This window comes from Leucoraja erinacea, chromosome 8 (genome assembly GCF_028641065.1).
Source record: "Leucoraja erinacea ecotype New England chromosome 8, Leri_hhj_1, whole genome shotgun sequence".
Lineage (NCBI taxonomy): Eukaryota > Metazoa > Chordata > Chondrichthyes > Rajiformes > Rajidae > Leucoraja > Leucoraja erinaceus.
In genome coordinates this window covers 3009108-3028546 of record NC_073384.1, presented here as the reverse complement: position 1 = coordinate 3028546, position 19439 = coordinate 3009108, and the positions used below count along the sequence as shown (strand labels likewise).

Below are 19439 nucleotides of genomic sequence, written 5' to 3'. Positions count from 1 at the left end.
TCATTTTCCTTCCCCCACTTTTCCTGAGGTTCTGGGTTACTTCTTAAAATTTGTGTTTTATTAATATTACATGGGTTATAAGATAAAAAAGTAGAAGTATTCAATAATAATTGAATCCTATTATTTCTTTCCAGGATCCGCATGCTGAAGAATTTGAAGACAAGGAGTGGACATTTGTTATAGAAAACGTGAGTTTAATAATGTCATTGTTTCACATTGTTCTCTGTTGAATGAATTAATGTCCCTCAGAATGTGCTTTATAAAGTAATCGATTGCTAGTTGCCTAATGTTGACGAAAAATAGGTTATTGTTCAAAAAACATCCCATCATTGTCCTTTGGTTCTCTAAGGGTTTTACTTGTTTGATAAGTCTGCCATTGACAATGGACAGATAAGTTGGTTGCGGGCCAATTTGGAGGTACATGGATAAGACCGGTTTGGAGGGATACTAGCCCACCTGCCTGCGTTTGGTCCATATTCCTCCAAACCTGTCCTATCCATGTACCTGTGCAGGAAGTAACTTCCTGAGTTACTCCATGTGTAGGAAAGAACTGTAGATGCTGGTTTAATCCAAAGATGGACACAAAATGTTGGAGTAACACAGAAGAACAGGCATCATCTCTGGAGAGAGGGAATGGGTGACGTGGTTTGTCAAGACCCTTCTTCAAACTGATGTCAGAGGAGAGGGAGATACGTAGATAAGGAAGTGTGAGGTGTGAAAATAGGACAAAGGGAATTAAGCTGAAGGAAAATGTAGAATAGATAATTATTAGCTGCGAGAAGATAACAACAAAGCAAACAGATAAAATGTAGTCGGACACAGGACGACTGGTCGGAGAATTGGGAAGGGGGAGCGATGGAGAGAGAGGGAAAGCATGGGTTACTTGAAGTTAGAGAAGTCAATGTTCATACTGCTGGGATGTAAGCTGCCCCAGCAAAATATGAGGTGCTGTTCCTCCAGTTTGTGCTGGGCCTCACTCTAGCAATGGAGGAGGCCCAGGACAGAAAAGTCAGTGTGGGAATGGGAGGGGCAGTTAAAGTGTTTCGCAACTGGGAGATCAGGCAGGTGTAGATGTACTGAGTGGAGGTATTCAGTGAAATGATCACCGAGCCTGTGCTCAGTCTCGCTGATATATAGGAGTCCACACCTGGAACAGTGGATACAGTAGATAAGGTTGGAGGAGGTGCAAGTGAAAGTCGGCCTCATCTGAAAAGACTGTCGGGGTCCTTCAACAGAGTCGAGGGGGGAGGTAGAGGGACAGGTGTTGCATCTTCTGTGGTTGCAGGGGAAAGTACCTGGGGAGGGGGTGGTTTGGGTGGTAAGGGACGAGTTGACCAGGGAGTTGCAAAGGGAATGGTCTTTGCGGAAAGGCGACGAGATGGGAAGATGTGGCTAGTTGTGGGCTCCCGTTGGAGGTGGCGAAAATGTTGGAGGATTATGTGCTGTATGCGACAGTTGATGGGGTGAAAGGTAAGGACTTGGGGAACTCTGTCCTTGTTTCGACTGGGGAGGGGGAGCAAGAGCGGAGCTGCAGGATATCTATGATGGAAGAGGGGAACCCCCATTCCCCAAAGCCTCCAACTTTATCGCTCCCTAGCCCTGCACGGCCCGGTTTTATCTTCTCCCCAAAATCCATAAACAGAACTGCCCTGGCAGGCCCATTGTTTCTGTTTGCTCCAGTACCACTGAATTAATTTCAACGTACCTCGACTCCATCCTGATCCAATTCCTCCTAACCTATGTCCAAGGCACCTCACATGCCCTTTGTCTTTTTAATGACCCATTTTCCAGGCCCCCACTCTCTCATATTTACTATGGATTTTCAGTCACTCTACACCTACATCCCACACCAGGAAGGTCATAAAGTCCTCAGTTTCTTTCTCAACCGCTGAACCAGCCAACTCCCTCTACTAACACACTCTTCCACTTAGCAGAGCCTGTTTGTTTGTTTGTTCGTTCGTTCCGGTGAAGGCGCTGTGCACACGGGAGCCTGCCAACGGTCGTTTGTCTCTTTCTTTTTTTAAACTTTTAATTTAATGTTAATTTCAAATTTTTGTGTACTTTGCATGTTACTGATGGCAGACCAATTTCCCTCCGGGGATGAATAAAGTTCTATCGTGTCGTGGTCCTTACCCATAACAACTTCTCCTTTGACTTCTCCCACTTCCTCCAAATGCAAGGCATAGCTATGGGCACTCGCATGGGCCCCAGCTATGCCTGCCTCTTTGTAGGGTACGTCGAACAATAACTGTTCCAGGCATACACTGGCCCTATCCCTGAACTCTACCTCTGCTACATTGACAGCCGCATTGGTGCTACCACCTGTACCCATGCAGAACTCACTTCATTAATTTTACTACTGATTTCCATCCTGCACTCAGATTCACTTGGACCATTTCCGACATCTCCCCACTGCTTCTTGATCTCACCGACTCCTTCACAGGAGACAGACTATCAACTGATCTATTAAAAAACCCTGCTATCTAGATTAAACATCTTCCCACCCTGCTTCCTACAAAGACTCTATTCCCTACTCCCAATTCTTCTGATAATTCCGCATCTAGATAGATAGCCTTTATTGTCATTCAGACCGAAGTCTGAACGAAATTGCAGCAGTCATACATATAATACAATAAAAACAACAATAAACACATATTAACATCCACCACAGTGAGTCCACCCAGCATCTCGTCACTGTGATGGAGGCAAAGTCTTAGGTCTGCAGTCTCTTCCCTCCTCTTCTCCCTCTGCGCTGAGGCGATACCCCCCCGGGCGATGTTATAAATCAGTCCCGCGGCTCAAACACCACCCAAGATGAGGTATTCCATACCAGGACATTGGAGATGTTCTCATTTTTCAGGGAACGGGGTTCCCCTCTTCCATCATAGATGAGGCTCTCACTTGAGTCTCCCTGATATCCCACAGCTCTGCTCTTACTTCCCCTCCCCCCAGTCATAACATGGACAGCATCCCCTAGTCCTCACCTTCCACCCCATCAGCTGTCGCATACATAATCTTCCAACATTTTCGTCACCACCAACGGGATCCCACCACTAGCCACATCATCATCTCCACTGTTTCCGTAGAGACCGTCCAGCCTGCATGTTTCTTCATCCATCGTATGCATTTGGGAAAGGGAGGGGGGGCTGTCTGCCTCATGGTCAACTCTTCGTGGTGCTCAGACATGACAGTTCTGTCCAACTCCTGCTCTCCGCACCTGGAACATCTGGTAGAGAACATCTGCCGCCCCTTCTACCTCCCGAGGGAATTCACCTCCATTATCCTGACCGCGGTCTACATCCCACCCTAAGCAGACATCCGTCTTGCATTGGAGGAGCTGCACGCCGTGGTCAACAAGCACCAGACTGCGTACCCCGAAGCCTTTACCACCATAGCCGGGGACTTCAACAAACCTGAAAAAATCACTCCCAAACTACCACCAACATGTCGCCTGCAGCACCAGAGGATCAAACACCCTTGACCACTGCTACACGGCCATCAAAGACGCCTATCGCTCTATCCTTCATTCTCATTTCGGAAAATCCGACCATCCGAAGCATCACTCCCTGACGAACTCAATGTGTTCTACGCATGTAGGAGAACACTGATATGCCATCCCGAGCCCCATAAGCCCCGATGGCATTACAGTCACAGAGGCAGACGTCAGAAGATCCTTCAGGGGGTGAACCCTCGGAAATCTCCTGGACGTGATGGTATACCCGGTCGAGTTTTCAAAACCTGTGCGGACCAACTGTCTGGGGTTTTTGCAGACATTTTCGATCTCTCACTACTGAGGTCTGAGGTTCCCACCTGCTTTAAGAGGGCATCAATAATGCCCAAAAAGAGTAAGGTGACGTGCCTCAACGACTATCGACCAGTGGCACTAACATTTGTGGTGATGAAGTGCTTTGAGAGGTTGGTTATGGTGGATATCAACTCCTAGTTCAATAAGATCCTCGACCCACTACAGTTTGCCTACCGTCACAACAGGCCAATGGAGGATGCATTCTCACTGGCTCTACACTCCGCAGTGGACCACTTGGACAATAAAAACACTTGAGTCAGGCTGTTGTTTAAAGACTACAGCTCGGCGGTCAATACCATCATCCCCTCCAAGCTGGTTACCTGCCCTGCAACCTGTTTCTCTTGCGGTTCACAGACTCGCCAGCCGCCTGCCACTGTTGCGGGCTGGAAGAGTCTGTGTACGACGTGTATATGGAGTGTGTGAGGCTGCAGCCCCTGTTCCATTATCTAAAGGGGCTGCTCCTTGCCTTATGGCTGCATTTCTCACACCCCATCCTCATCCTGTGCATAGGGGAGAGGGATAGGGCTGATGATGTCCTGGTTGGGTTGCTCCTGGGCCTGGCCAAGCTGGCCATCCGCCATCACGGCGCCAGGCAGAAGAGGGCTCTGCCTGAACCGGCTGCCTGCCCCTTTTCCGGTGTTACGTCCGTGCCCGGGTGGTGTTAGAGAGGGACTACACGCTTTCCACGGGCACCCTGGGGTAGTTCCGGGACCGCTGGGCACCGCGGGGCGTTGAGATGTGTTATATCTGGACTTTCAGAAGGCTTTCGACAAGGTCCTACATAAGAGATTAGTATGCAAACTTAAAGCACACGGTATTGGGGGTTCAGTATTGATGTGGATAGAGAACTGGCTAGCAGACAGGAAGCAAAGAGTAGGAGTAAACGGGTCCTTTTCAGAATGGCAGGCAGTGACTAGTGGGGTAACGCAAGGCTCAGTGCTGGGACCCCAGCTATTTACAATATATATTAATGATCTGGACGAGGGAATTGAATGCAACATCTCCAAGTTTGCGGATGACACAAAGCTGGGGGGCAGTGTTAGCTGTGAGGAGGATGCTAGGAGGCTGCAAGGTGATTTGGATAGGTTGGGTGAGTGGGCAAATGCATGGCAGATGCAGTATAATGTGGATAAATGTGAGGTTACCCACTTTGGTGGCAAAAACAGGAAAGTAGACTATTATCTGAATGGTGGCCGATTAGGAAAAGAGGAGATGCAACGAGACCTGGGTGTCATGGTACACCAGTCATTGAAAGTAGGCATGTAGGTGCAGCAGGCAGTGAAGAAAGCAAATGGTATGTTAGCATTCATGGCAAAAGGATTTGAGTATAAGAGCAGGGAGGTTCTATTGCAGTTGTACAGGGTCTTGGTGAGACCACACCTGGAGTATTGCGTACAGTTTTGGTCTCCTAATCTGAGGAAAGACATTCTTGCCATAGAGGGAGTACAGAGAAGGTTCACCAGACTGATTCCTGGGATGGCAGGACTTTCATATGAAGTAAGACTGGATAGACTTGGCTTGTACACGCTAGAATTTAGAAGATTGAGAGGGGATCTTATAGAAACTTACAAAATTCTTAAGGGGTTGGACAGGCTAGATGCAGGAAGATTATTCCCGCTGTTGGGGAAGTCCAGAACTAGGGGTCACAGTTTAAGGATAAGAGGGAAGTCTTTTAGGACCGAGATGAGAAAATCATTTTTTACACAGAGAGTGGTGAATCTGTGGAATTCTCTGCCACTGCCATCAAGAAGAAGGTCTTTGAGGCCAGTTCATTGGCTTTATTCAAGAGAGGGAGTTAGATGGTGTGGCCCTTGTGGCTAAAGGGATCAGAGGGGGGTGTATGGAGAGAAGGCTCGCTCCCCTCCATTGAGGATGGGATATTGAGTTGGCAACGCCAATCAGCTCACCCCAACCATGATCATATTGAATGGCGGTCTCTGTTGCCGGCTCGCTTCTTTCCGAATGGCCTACTCCAGCACCTATTTTCTATGTTTCTATGTTTCTATGAATGCATCCTTGACAAGGATTATAAAATAGTTGTATAGTAGTTTATTTAGGTTCGGTTAAATATTATATTTTAATATAATCAATACATTTAAAAACAAAAGCTGGTTACCTAAGGACCAGTAGAGTATCCCTTGTAGTCCAGGGTCTGAGGAAAGACATTCTTGCCATAGAGGGAGTACAGAGAAGGTTCACCAGACTGATTGCTGGGATGGCAGGACTTTCATATGAAGTAAGACTGGATAGCCTTGTGCTTGTACACGCTAGAATTTAGAAGATTGAGGGGGGATCTTATAGAAACTTACAAAATTCTTAAGGGGTTGGACAGGCTAGATGCAGGAAGATTGTTCCCGATGTTGGGGAAGTCCAGAACTAGGGGTCACAGTTTAAGGATAAGAGGGAAGTCTTTTAGGACCGAGATGAGAAAATCATTTTTTACACAGAGAGTGGTGAATCTGTGGAATTCTCTGCCACAGAAGGTAGTTGAGGCCAGTTCATTGGCTTTATTTAAGAGGGAGTTGGATGTGGCCCTTGTGGCTAAAGGGATCAGGGGGTATGGAGAGAAGGCAGGGATGGGATATTGAGTTGGATGATCAGCCATGATCATATTGAATGGCGGTGCAGGCTCGAAGGGCCGAATGGCCTACTCCAGCACCTATTTTCTATGTTTCTATGTTTCTATGAATGCATCCTTGACAAGGATTATAAAATAGTTGTATAGTAGTTTATTTAGGTTCGGTTTTGCTTTATTATATTGTAAATATTATATTTTAATATAATCAATACATTTAAAAACAAAAGCTGGTTACCTAAGGACCAGTAGAGTATCCCTTGTAGCCAGGGTCCGGGGGGCAAGGCACACCGGGGGCCCATAGGGGGAGGAGCGGTTCTGCTGTCAGCGACCGAAGGACTGGTGACGGGATCTAGGGAGTGGGTAGGGCCGAAGATGTCCTGGGCGGGTTGCTCCAAGGCCTGGCCAAGCTGGCCATCTGCAAGTCACGGTGCAAGACGGAAGAGGGCTTTGCCCGAGCCAGATGCTTGCCCCTTTTTCGGGGTTACGTCCGTGCCCGGGTTGTGTTAGAGAGGGACATAGTTGTATAGTAGTTATTTAGTATATTTGTACGGATTGTATCATAGTTGTTTGAAAATTTAGTGTCTAGATAATTTGGTGATTTTGTACTTTGGTGGTGGGTGTGTTATCATGGTTTTGCTCTGTATCCTGATCGTAATTCAATAAATAGTTTTTGATACTAAAAAGCTGTTTCACAAGCTCACAAAACTGGGTCTCTGCGTATCCCTCTACAATTGGATCCTCGACTTCCTCATCTGTTTATAGACAATAGGTGCAGGAGTAGGCCATTCGGCCCTTCCATTCAATGTGATCATGGCTGATCATCCCCAATCAGTACCCCGTTCCTGCCTTCTCCCCATATCCCTTGACTCTGCTATCTTTAACAGCCCTATCTAGCTCTCTCTTGAAAGTACCCAGAGAAGCGGCCTCCACCACCCTCTGAGGCAGAGAATTCCAGACACACAACTCTCTGTGTGAAAAAGTGTTTCCTCGTCTCCGTTCTCAATGGCTTGCCCCTTATTCTTAAACTATGGCCCCTGGTTCTGGACTCCCCCAACATCGGGAACATGTTTCCTGCCTCTAGCGTGTCCAAACCCTTAACAATCTTATATGTTTCAATAAGATATAACCATATAACCATATAACAATACAAGAAACAGGCCATCTCGGCCCTACAAGTCCATTCGAACAAACCCCTTAGTCCCACCTGCCTGTCGTACCATAACCCTCCATTCCGCTTCTCATCCATATGCCTATCCAATTTATTTTTAAAGATACCAATGAACCTGCCTCCACCACTTCAGCTCATTCCCGCCACCATCCCTGCGTAAAGAAGCATATTACCCCTAACTTACCCCTAAAGATATCCTCTCATCCTTCTAAACTCCAGAGTGTACAAGCCCAGCCGCTCCATTCTCTCAGCATATGACAGTCCCGCCATCCCGGCAATTAACCTTCAAAGTTGCAATGACACTTCAAAGATGCAATGAGGCCATTGGAGGAAAGCTGAAGGAAGTATATATCAGAGTCAGACAATATTGGTGTAAAATAGTGGAACCATTCACTCCTTTTAAACTATTCTGCCATTTGAATGGAAGCAATGAACTGCAGGTGTTGGTTTACAAAAAAAGACAAAATACTGTAGTAACTCAGTGGGTTAGGCAGCACCTCTGGGGTAACGATTATGTCTGACCCGCTGAGTTACTCCAACAATTTGTGCCTGACTTGTAAATTGATTGTTTTGATTTGTTTCTTTCCATTTTAGTTATTCATTTATATATTTTGTCTGTGGAATTCTCTGCCTCAGAGGGCGGTGGAGGCCGGTTCTCTGGATACTTTCAAGAGAGAGCTAGATAGGGCTCTTAAAGATAGCGGAGTCAGGGGATATGGGGAGAAGGCAGGAACGGGGTACTAATTTGGGATGATCAGCCATGGTCACATAGAATGGCGGTGCTGGCTCGAAGGGCCGAAAGGCCTCCTCCTGCACCTATTGTCTATTGTCTATATTTTGTTTTATTGGCTCCTCTGCCCTTTTCCAATTATCCCAGGGACAATGTCGGTGAGCCAACTTCAGTCCCAATTAATTATCACACTTCTTAAATCGTACTAATTCCTCCACTTCAAACATAAAAAGAGAAAATGTTAGAAACACTCAGCAACAAAGCTATTTCTCTTTTCACATTTGCCACCTGATGTGCTGAGTATTCCTAGTATTTTCTGTGTTTATTTAAGATTTTATGCACCTGGAAGTTTTGCATTTTCACTTTCAAAGTGATTATTTGTGAAGCACTTGAAGATATTTCGAACTTGTGAAAGACAAATGAGACTTTTCATGTCAGCAGATACTGACATGAAGATTTGAGGATGTTGTGAGGAGCTCATTTGATTGTTCCAGGCACTGCACTGTATTTTTTCTTCCGACCTTGTTTAAAGGCATGCTTAGACGTTGTAAGTTGTTATAGCCAATGCATGGAACTGCAGTTCTGACAGCGTGTTGCCATTGTTTCTACTGCCACACTGTGGATTAATGATGCTATTACACAAATGTGATCCTCAGACAATTTGGATATTGTGCTTCAAAAACCCAAAAAATCTAGCACATAACAGATCATATCTAATTACAATCAGGTTTTCGTAAATTACATGATAAAGATGTTTTCTAGTGGATTCATGATGTGCAGAAATTCCAAGGGTATCTCTAATCCTATTGACTTGAGGAAGCTGGCAAAACAATCAAAAGAAAGGATAGATACAAAATGTGACATTTCGAGTTGAGACCCTATAATTGTCAACCGTACCAAAAAAATCAGAACAGTGAAATTCTTATTTGCAGCGGCATAACAGGTCTGTAAACACAATACATATAGACAACACAAAATAATTAAATAAACAGATTTTTGGACTGTTTATGCACCAAAGACAATTAGTAGTTTAGTCGGTGTTCGTAGTGTTCAATTGCCTGATAGTTGTTGGAAAGAAGTTGTTCCTGAACCTGGAGGTCATAGTTTTTTTTAACTTTATCTTCTTCCTGATGGTAGGAGTAAACTGAGAATGTATAGCCAGCCAGGGTGGTGTGGGTCATTGATGATACTGGCTGCACCTCCTATAGGCCCCTTCGATGGTGGGGTGACAGTGCTCATGAAGGACCAGGTGGTATCCACTATTGTTTGTAATCTTCTTTGTTCCTGGGAGTTCGTTGTTGAACCAGGGCATGATATAGCCAGTTAATATGTTATGTATAGTACTCCTGTACATGTTCAAGAGAATATTTGTTGATGCACCGAATCTCTTTAATATTCGAAGGAGCTAGAGGTGTTGATGGGCTTTCTTTATCATTGCATCAATTTGCTGGCCCCAGGACAGATCTTTAGAGGTATGCACACTCAGGAACTTGAAGTTGTTTACTCTCTCCACCATGTTGGAGGACAGGTTTGTGGAACCTCAGCCTTCCTCTTCTAAATCAACAATCAGCTCCTTGAACTTACTGACATTGAGAGCAAGGTTGTTCTGGCACTATTCATTCAGATGATCGATCTCCTTCCTATATTCTTACTCCTCATTATCCGTAATTCGTCTATCTACGGTGGTGAGGTCAGCGAATGTAAAGGCGGGGTTTAAACTGTGTCTGACTATACAGTCATGGGTTTAGAGTGGGGGTGAACTCACAGCTTTGATGTGCCCATTATTTGACAGTTATAGTGGAGGAAATGCTGTTGCCGATTCGTACTGTTGTGTTCTGTTGATGAGGAAGTAGAGGATTGCAAAGGATTCAGAAGAGAGACTCCGTTCCCTGAGTCTGGTGATAAGTTTGGAGGGGATGATGATGTTAAATGTCGAGTAGCAGTTTGTGAACAACAGCCTGATGCATGTGTTCTTATGTCCAAGTGGTCCAATGCAGAATGAAGAGCCAGTCCCAGGAATATTCCCTGTTGATCTATTATGTTGTTTGGCAAAGTGTTGTGAATCCAGGTTCTTGTTAAGGTAGGAGTTGATATGCGCTATAACCAACCTCTCAAAGCACCTCATCTCCACAGATGTATGTGCCACTGATTAGTAGTCATTGAGACATGTCACCTTGCTCTTCTTGGACTGGTATTATTGATGGCCTTTAAATAATGGATGGGATTTTATATAGCGCCTTTCTAGATACTCAAGGCACTTTACATCGCATTATTCATTCACTCCTCAGTCACACTCGGTGGTGGTGAGCTACTTCTGTAGCCACAGCTGCCCTGGGGCAGACTGACGGAAGCGTGGCTGCTAATCTGCGCCTACGGCCCCTCCGACCACCTCCAATCACTCACACACATTCACCCACATTCACACGCAGGCAAAGGTGGGTGAAGTGTCTTGCCCAAGGACACAACGACAGTATGCACTCCAAGCGGGATTCGAACCGGCTACCTTCCGGCCGCCAGCCGAACACTTAGCCCATTGCGCTACCTGTCGCCCCTTTAAAGTACATGGGAACCTCAGATCTCACTAATGAGAGGGTGAAGATTCCCACAAAAACTCCTGCCAGTTGATCTCTGCAGATTTTAAGGACGTGGTCAGGTCCAGGCGGTTTCCGAGGGTTCACTCTCATGAAGTATCTTCTGACATCGTCCTTGGTGCCTGCGATTACAATGTCATCAGGGGCTATGGTGTTAAAGGAGGCACATCAGTCTTTTCCCTATCGAATGTAGAACGCATTGGGCACATCTGGGACTGATGCCTCGCTGTTGCTTGAGCTGCCCCTTAGTTTCACCATGTAGGAAGCCCTGCCACAGCTGCCGAACGTCCAACTAAGCGTTATTGGGGACATTGTTCTGATTACAGCGTTTTCACACAGAGAGTGGTGAATCTCTGGAACTCTCTGCCACAGAGGGTAGTTGAGGCCAGTTCATTGGCTATATTTAAGAGTGAGTTTGATGTGGCCCTTGTGGCCAAGGGGATCAGAGGGTATGGAGAGAAGGCAGGTACGGGATACTGAGTTGGATGATCAGCCATGATCATGTTGAATGGCGGTGCAGGCTCGAAGGGCCGAATGGCCTACTCCTGCACCTAATTTCTATGTTTCTATGATTAACAGCGCTGACAGTCTCTAGAATTATTGACCCCCTTGCCCCAAATTTCTGTTCTCCTGCTGCGTTCCTGCTGAGACTTATTCCTCATGACCGCGTTGACGTTCTACTCTACAGTAGAGCACATGCCATCCACTCTCCGCACTATACCTTTCCAGAAACTTAAGCTGTTTAAACTCCAATCCCCTGAATTTGTTCCCTTTATTTTGTTTTCTTTCTTATCTTCCTAAAAAATATCTTTCAATCTGAAGCTGTGATTGTGCTTCCTGTCACTGTGGGCTTTCAGATGTGCACCTTTTGTATAATTTTCTGAAAATCACAATGGAATGTTTCACCAGACTGATTCCTGGGATGTCAGGACTTTCATATGAAGAAAGACTGGCTGGACTCGGCTTCTACTTGCTAGAATTTAGAAGATTGAGGGGGGATCTTATAGAAACGTACAAAATTCTTAAGGGGTTGGACAGGCTAGATGCAGGAAGATTGTTCCCGATGTTGGGGAGGTCCAGAACAAGGGGTCACAGTTTAAGGATAAGGGGGAAATCTTTTAGGACCGAGATGAGTAAAAAAATTTTTCACATAGAGAGTGGTGAATCTCTGGAATTCTCTGCCACAGAAGGTAGTTGAGGCCAGTTCATTGGCTATATTTAAGAGGGGGTTGGATGTGGCCCATGTGGCTAAAGGTATCAGGGGGTATGGAGATAAGGTAGGTACAGGATGCTGAGTTGGATGATCAGCCATGATCATATTGAATGGCGGTGCAGGCTCGAAGGGCTGAATGGCCTACTCCTGCACCTATTTTCTATGTTTCTATGTTTCCATATTTTATCTTTGTTGTAATGGTTAAATGTGATTGATAACATTCTTTGCCTGCCTTTCATTATAATTATGTAATGTAATTTGTGGTATAGCTAATTAGTGTGAACGGAAAAAACCCATCCCTGGTCTCCAATCCTCAAAGGAAATTAGAAGTCATCAATTTGAAATACCTGTATTTTCTCTCGTTACAAAGTTGAATCAACTGCATTTTTTTGTGCATTGTAAAATCCAATTTTGTCAAATTTTCAAGAGGTGGAATATTGCGTTGGGGGACCAGCCGTCCTGTGTGATACTGGGACCCAACAGGTCCCACTTAGTCTAGTAAAGACTACAAATTGGGGAGAAAAACCTGGAATAGAGCAAGAGGGACAGGGAATGGATGGCATTTATTACTATTTATTCACCATTCCAGAGGAAAGCATGAAATAACATTTGGTCATCACTAAAGCCTCAATAGATTTAATAGGAGCATGAGGGGTAACGTTTTCACACAAAGTGTGGTGGGTGTATGGAACAAGCTGCCACAGAGGAGGTAGTTGAGGCTGGGACTATCCCAACATTTAAGAAACAGTACATGGATTGGACAGGTTTGGAGGGATATGGACCAAACAATGGCAGGTGAGACAAGTATAGCTGGGACATGTTGGCCAGTGTGGGCAAGTTGGGCTGAAGGGCCTGTTTCCACACTGTTTCACTCTAAGACTCTAATTGGGTTGTAAATTTTCAGTGGTTTATTTTGTTGGCTAAACCCTTCCTACACTCATCGTAAAATATTTGATGTTTAGACAACTGGTCATGACACCTTTAAATTATATCAGTTGTTAGCCAAGAGGGGGCAGCATTTAATTAATATCATTTTAACAGGATTCAAAATCAGGTGACTGGAAAACCAAAATCAGCAAGTTATCTGGGTCGTTGGGTCGCTACTCAGTGCAAAGATGAAATGAATGCACCGGGAAGCTAAGCTTTCCTGACCCTTCAAAGAATAAATAGGAAAAGAAGTAAGAATAAGCTATTGTGCCACAGGGAGATGATGAAATTCAAGATCCATGCACATAATCTCTGGCTGAACCTCTGAAATGTTAATCCCTAGGTAGAATTATTTGAGCTGTAGATTGTATTTTATCTTAGAAATGGCAGTGTATCCAACAATACCTATTTGTGCATGATATTTCTTACTAAATCTTAAGAGAATAAAAATGCTTCAAGAAACATTTGATGATTATTTGAAAATAGCTAGGAAGCTCTGTTATGAAAATTTGTCAATTTGCTTCCTGCAAAAATTGGTTGTGATTTCTTATTATGGAACTGTCAAAATATGCTAGACATTTGAGATGATGAGGTCCTAGGCTTTCAACTGTTTTCAATCATTCTGTCCATTCCTTTCAGCAGAACTATTTTAAATAGGGAAGCAGTTAATGCTTCAGCATTAAAAATTCACATTGAGCGTACATGTTTTTGAGATTATTAAGCCTATTGGCAGTTCCTAACCACTTATTAGCTTTTCGTCAGTTGTTGGCTGATTTTCGTCAGTTGTTGGCTGACTTTTCCGAGATGGAGGCATTAATTAAAGCCAAACGTGTATTGCTCTGTAGGTTTGGTGTGTAATGTTCTATACTTGTAGATTTCAGTGCTAAAAGTTAATGGACTTTAATAGAGGAGGGGGGAGGGAGGTGTTTGTAGAAGTGACCTAAATTTAGAGAGTTCATAACTCCTACTGCTGGGTTGTAAGCTGACCAAGCGGAATATGATGTGCTGTTCCTCAAATTGGCGCGTGGCTTTACTCTGACAATGGAGGAGGCCTAGGACAGAAAGTTCAATATGGGAAGGGGAGTTGAAATGGTTAGCCACCGTGAAATCCAGTACGCCTTGACGGGCCATGTGTAAGTGTTTAGCGAAACAAAGTATTGCAGATGATGGTTAATACACAGAAGATACACAAAGTGCTGGAGTAACTCAGCAGGTCAGGCAGAATTCCAAGATAGAATATGTCAGCAACTCGGGGAGAAGGAGGAGCAGATGGCGGTGGAAGGGAGAGGTCAAGTGGACAGCACCGGGGGAGGGGGGGTTATTCTGTTGACTGATAATAGCTGGAAATAAACTGACCTGAATCTGGAGATGTGCGTTTACCTAATGGGAGAAAGGAGAACAGGGAGTGACCGGGGTGAGACCCGTCCTTGATGATGCTGGTGGCCTTGCCAAATCCATGTGAAGTGCAGTTGCATTATGGTTAGTCAGAAATGATTTGCCTTCAATCATCATAACCATCTTAGAAACATAGAAAATAGGCGCAGGAGTAGGCCATTCGGCCCTTTGAGCCAGCACTGCCATTCAATATGATCATGGCTGATCATCCAAAATCTGTAGCCCTTTATCCCTTGATTCCGTTAGCCCTAAGAGCTAAATCTCTCTCTTGAAAACATCCATTGAATTGGCCTCCACTGCCTTCTGGGAGTATGGAGAGAAGGTAGGTACATTGTGAAGTGAGTGGCGTGCAAAAGTATTCAGCCCCCCTGAGTCAATACTTTGTAGAACCACCTTTCGCTGCAATTACAGCTGCAAGTCTTTTGGGGTATGTCTCTACCAGCTTTGCACATCTAGAGACTGAACTTTTTGCCCATTCTTCTTTGCAAAATAGCTCCAGCTCAGTCAGATTGGATGTAGAGCGTCTGTGAACAGCAATTTTCAAGTCTTGCCAGAGATTCTCAATTGGATTTAGATCTGGACTTTGACTGGGCCATTCTAACACGTGAATATGCTTTGATCTAAACCATTCCATTGTAGCTCTGGCTGTATGTTTAGGGTCGTTGTCCTGCTGGAAGGTGACCCTCCGCCCCAGTCTCAAGTCTTTTGCAGACTAACAGGTTTTCTTCCAAGATTGCCCTGTATTTGGCTCCATCCATCTTCCCATCAACTCTGACCAGCTTCCCTGTCCCTGCTGCAGAAAAGCATCCCCACAGCATGATGCTGCCACCACCATGTTTCACAGTGGGGATGGTGTGTTCGGGGTGATGTGCAGTGTTAGTTTTCCGCCACACATAGCGTTTTGCATTTAGGCCAAAAACTTCAATTTTGGTCTCATCTGACCAGAGCACATTCCTCCACATGTTTGCTGTGTCCCCCACATGGCTTGGGGCAAACTGCAAACGGGACTTCTTATGATTTTTTTTCAACAATGGCTTTCTTCTTGCCACTCTTCCATAAAGGCCCGATTTGTGGAGTGCACGACTAATAGTTGTCCTGTGGACAGATTCTCCCACCTGAGCAGTGGATCTCTGCAGCTCCTCCAGAGTTACCATGGGCCTCTTGGCTGCTTCTCTGATCAATGCTCTCCTTGCCCGGCCTGTCAGTTTAGGTGGACGGCCATGTCTTGGTAGGTTTACAGTTGTGCATTACTCTTTCCATTTTCGGATGATGGATTGAACAGTGCTACGTGAGATGTTCAAAGCTTGGGATTTTTTTTATAACCTAACCCTGCTTTAAACTTCTCCACAACTTTATCGTCTGGTGTGTTCCTTGGGCTTCATGATGCTGTTTGTTCACTAATGCTCTCTACAAATCTCTGAGGCCTTCACAGAACAGCTGTATTTATACTGAGATTAGATTACACACAGGTGGACACTATTTATTAATTAGGTCACTTCTAAAGGCAATTGGTTGCACTGGATTTTATTTAGGGGTATCAGAGTAAAGGGGGCTGAATACTTTTGCACGCCACACTTTTCAGTTTTTTATTTGTAAAATAATGTGAAAACCATGTATCATTTTCCTTCCACTTCACAATTATGCGCCACTTTGTGTTGGTCTATCACATAAAATCCCAATAAAATACATTTACGTTTGTGGTTGTAACGTGATAAAATGTGGAAATGTTCAAGGGATATTAATACTTTTACAAGCCACTGTAACTCCCTCGTAAATATAGCCAATGAACTGGCCTTAACTACCTTCTGTGGCAGAGAATTCCACAGATTCACCACTCTCTGTGTGAAAAATGTTTTTCTCATCTCAGTCCTAAAAGACTTTCCCTTTAACCTTAAATTGTGACCCCTTGTTCTGGAATTCCCCAACATTGGGAACAATCTTCCTGCATCTAGCCTGTCCAACCTCTTAAGAATTTTGTACGTTTCTATAAGATCCCCCCTCAATCTTCTAAATTCTAGCGAGTACAAACCGAGTCTATCCAGTCTTTCTTCATATGAAAGTCCTGACATCCCAGGAATCAGTCTGGTGAACCTTCTCTGTACTACCTCTACGGCAAGAATGTCTTTCCTCAGATTAATAGACCAAAACTGTATGCAATACTCCAGGTGTGGTCTCACCAAGACCCTGTACAACTGCAGTAGAACTTCCCTGCTCCTATACTCAAATCCTTTTGCTATGAATGCTAACATACCATTCGCTTTCTTCACTGCCTGCTGCACCTGCATGCCGACTTTCAATGACTGGTGTACCATGACACCCAGGTCTCGTTGCATCTCCCCTTTTCCTAATCGGTCACCATTTAGATAATAGTCTACCTTCCTGTTTTTGCCACCAAAGTGAATAACCTCACATTTATCCACATTCTACTGCATCTGCCATGCATTTGCCCACCCTCCCAGCCTATCCAAGTCACCTTGCAGCCTCCAAGCAGCCTCACAGCTAACACTGCCCCCCAGCTTCTTGTCATCCGCAAACTTGGAGATGTTGCATTTAATTCCCTCGTCCAAATCATTAATATATATTGTAAATAGCTGGGGTCCCAGCACTGAGCCTTGCGGTACCCCATTAGTCACTGCCTGCCATTGTGAAAAGGACCCGTTTACTCCAACTCTTTGCTTCCTGTCTGCCAGCCAGTTCTCTATCCACATCAATACTGAACCCCCTATACCGTGTGCTTTAAGTTTGCATACTAATCTCTTATGTGGGTCCTTGTCGAAAGCCTTCTGAAAGTCTAGATATAACACATCCACTGGTTCTCCCTTATCCACTCTACTAGTTACATCCTTGAAAAATTCTATAAGATTCGTCAGACATGATTTACCTTTCATAAATCCATGCTGAATTTGTCCAATGATTTCACCACTTTCCAAATGTGCTGCTATCCCATCTTTAATAACTGACTCGAGCAGTTTCCCCACTACCGATGTTCGACTAACTGGTCTGTAATTCCCCGTTTTCTCTCTCCCTCCCTTTTTGAAAAGTGGGGTTACATTAGCTACCCTCCAATCCTCAGGAACTACTCCAGAATCTAAAGAGTTTTGAAAGATTATCACTAATGCATCCACTACTTCCTTAAGTACTCTGGGATGGAGCCTATCTGGCCCTGAGGATTTATCGGCCTTTAATCCGTTAAATTTACCTAACACCACTTCCCGGCTAACCTGGATTTCATTCAAACATAGGATTCTGAGGCTTATCAGGGAAGATGATACAAATATAAAACAAGGAGATAAGGAATGAAGACCCAGTTGAGAGGCACATTATAAAGTGCACAAGGCCTAGATAGAATGGATGTGGCAAGGGTGTTTCCACTAGTGGGAGAGTCTAGGACCAGGGGGCACAGCCTCAGAATAAAAGGATGTACCTTTAGAATGGAAACGAGGAAGAATTTATTTAGTCAGTATGGTGAATCTGTGGAATTCATTGCCACAAATGGCTGTGGATGCCAAGTCATTGGGCATTTTTAAAGCGGAGATTAATAGGTTCTTGATTAGTAAGGGTGTCAATGTTTTCAGAGAGATGGCAGTAGAATGGGCTTGAGAGGGAAAGATAGATTAGCCATGATGGAGTAGACCCAAAGGGCCGATGGGCCAATTCTGCTCCTTTATCTGATACATGTATAAAGACAATCCCATCATACCAGGAATCAATTTGATCTACCATCTCTGTATTGTATCCAAGTATATCCTTAACTTGTCAATGTTTCCATCATCTGTGTTGTGTGTCTTTATGTTACCTCATTTGTCTTATGTAACAAAGATTCTGGATGTATTCTTGATCCCCCAATCCACCTGTTGTGGCCCTTGCATTCTTTCTTTCACTGCACATTCTCTGTAGCTGTAATATTATGTTCTATATGGTAAAAATGCATTCGTTTAGCAATGCTTCACTTGGGTAGCACACAAAACAAACATTTTAACTATCACAATAATAACCCTATACCAACAGCAGATAGAAAATATGGTCATGTTTGTTATTCAAGAATTCAGTTAATTATAAGCATGGGTCCACATGACAAACAACTATTAGGCAGTGACTTGCCAATCGTATTCGGAGGCTTTGCAGGGTGCTGGATGACATTAGTCAACATTTTGCAGTGTAACCATCAAATAAATACGTTGTGTGTTGACATATTTACGCATAGAGAGATTTTCTGTATATATAACTGATATGCTTGGCTTAATAGTGCTTGATAATAATACTAGTTGCCTAAAATAGAAAATCTCTCACTTAAGACAAAAAAATTAAGTAAACAAAGGTAACTAAATCCAAAATATTTGCTATTATTCACTTCTAAGTCCACTGTTAATTCTGCTGCATGCATGTGTTTAGTTTAGAGGATAAGCGTGGAAACAGGTCCTTCAGCCCACCGAGTCCATGCTGACCAGCAATCCCTGCACACTAAAGGGCCTGTCCCACGATGCGAGTTCACCCAAGAGCTCTCCCGACTTTAAAAAAAAATCAAAGATCAAAATTATTATCAAAATCAAAAAGAATCAAACTCGTGGTACCTCATCATGAGTATTTTTTTACTCTTGGAAATTTTTCACACTTGAAAAAACTCCATGAGTTTCTGCGTTTCCCGAGTACCTGCCTTACGAGCCGCTATGATATATCCACGAGTTCCGACGTAGCCGCTACATACATTCTACAAACCTACCACATGTTTGATTTTTTTTTAAAGTCGGGAGAGCTCTTGGGTGAACTTGCACCATGGGACAGGCCCTTAACACACACTCAGGACAATTTACAATTTTACCAAAGCCAATTAGCCTACAAACCTGTACGCCTGGAATGCGGGAGGAAACCCACGTGGGTCTCGGGGAGAACGTACAAACTCCGTATAGACAGCACCTGTAGTCAGGATCGAGACTGTGTCTCTGTTGCAGCAACTCTCCCGCTGCACCACCGTGCTGTGCCTCCCCAAAGGAATTAATTGGAAAATAATATTAATTGGAAGATTTTTTTATTT

General features: G+C 44.3%; 1 protein-coding gene across 1 annotated transcript in view; it reads left to right on the top strand.

Annotated features, from left to right (window-relative positions):
* The window catches only part of ehbp1 (EH domain binding protein 1), a 373177-nt gene that overhangs the window by 43720 nt on the left and 310018 nt on the right, over nt 1–19439 (top strand). The window contains exon 5 of the mRNA XM_055638879.1: nt 135–188. Coding sequence (XP_055494854.1) covers nt 135–188 — 54 coding nt within the window. The remainder of the gene's footprint in view (nt 1–134; nt 189–19439) is intronic.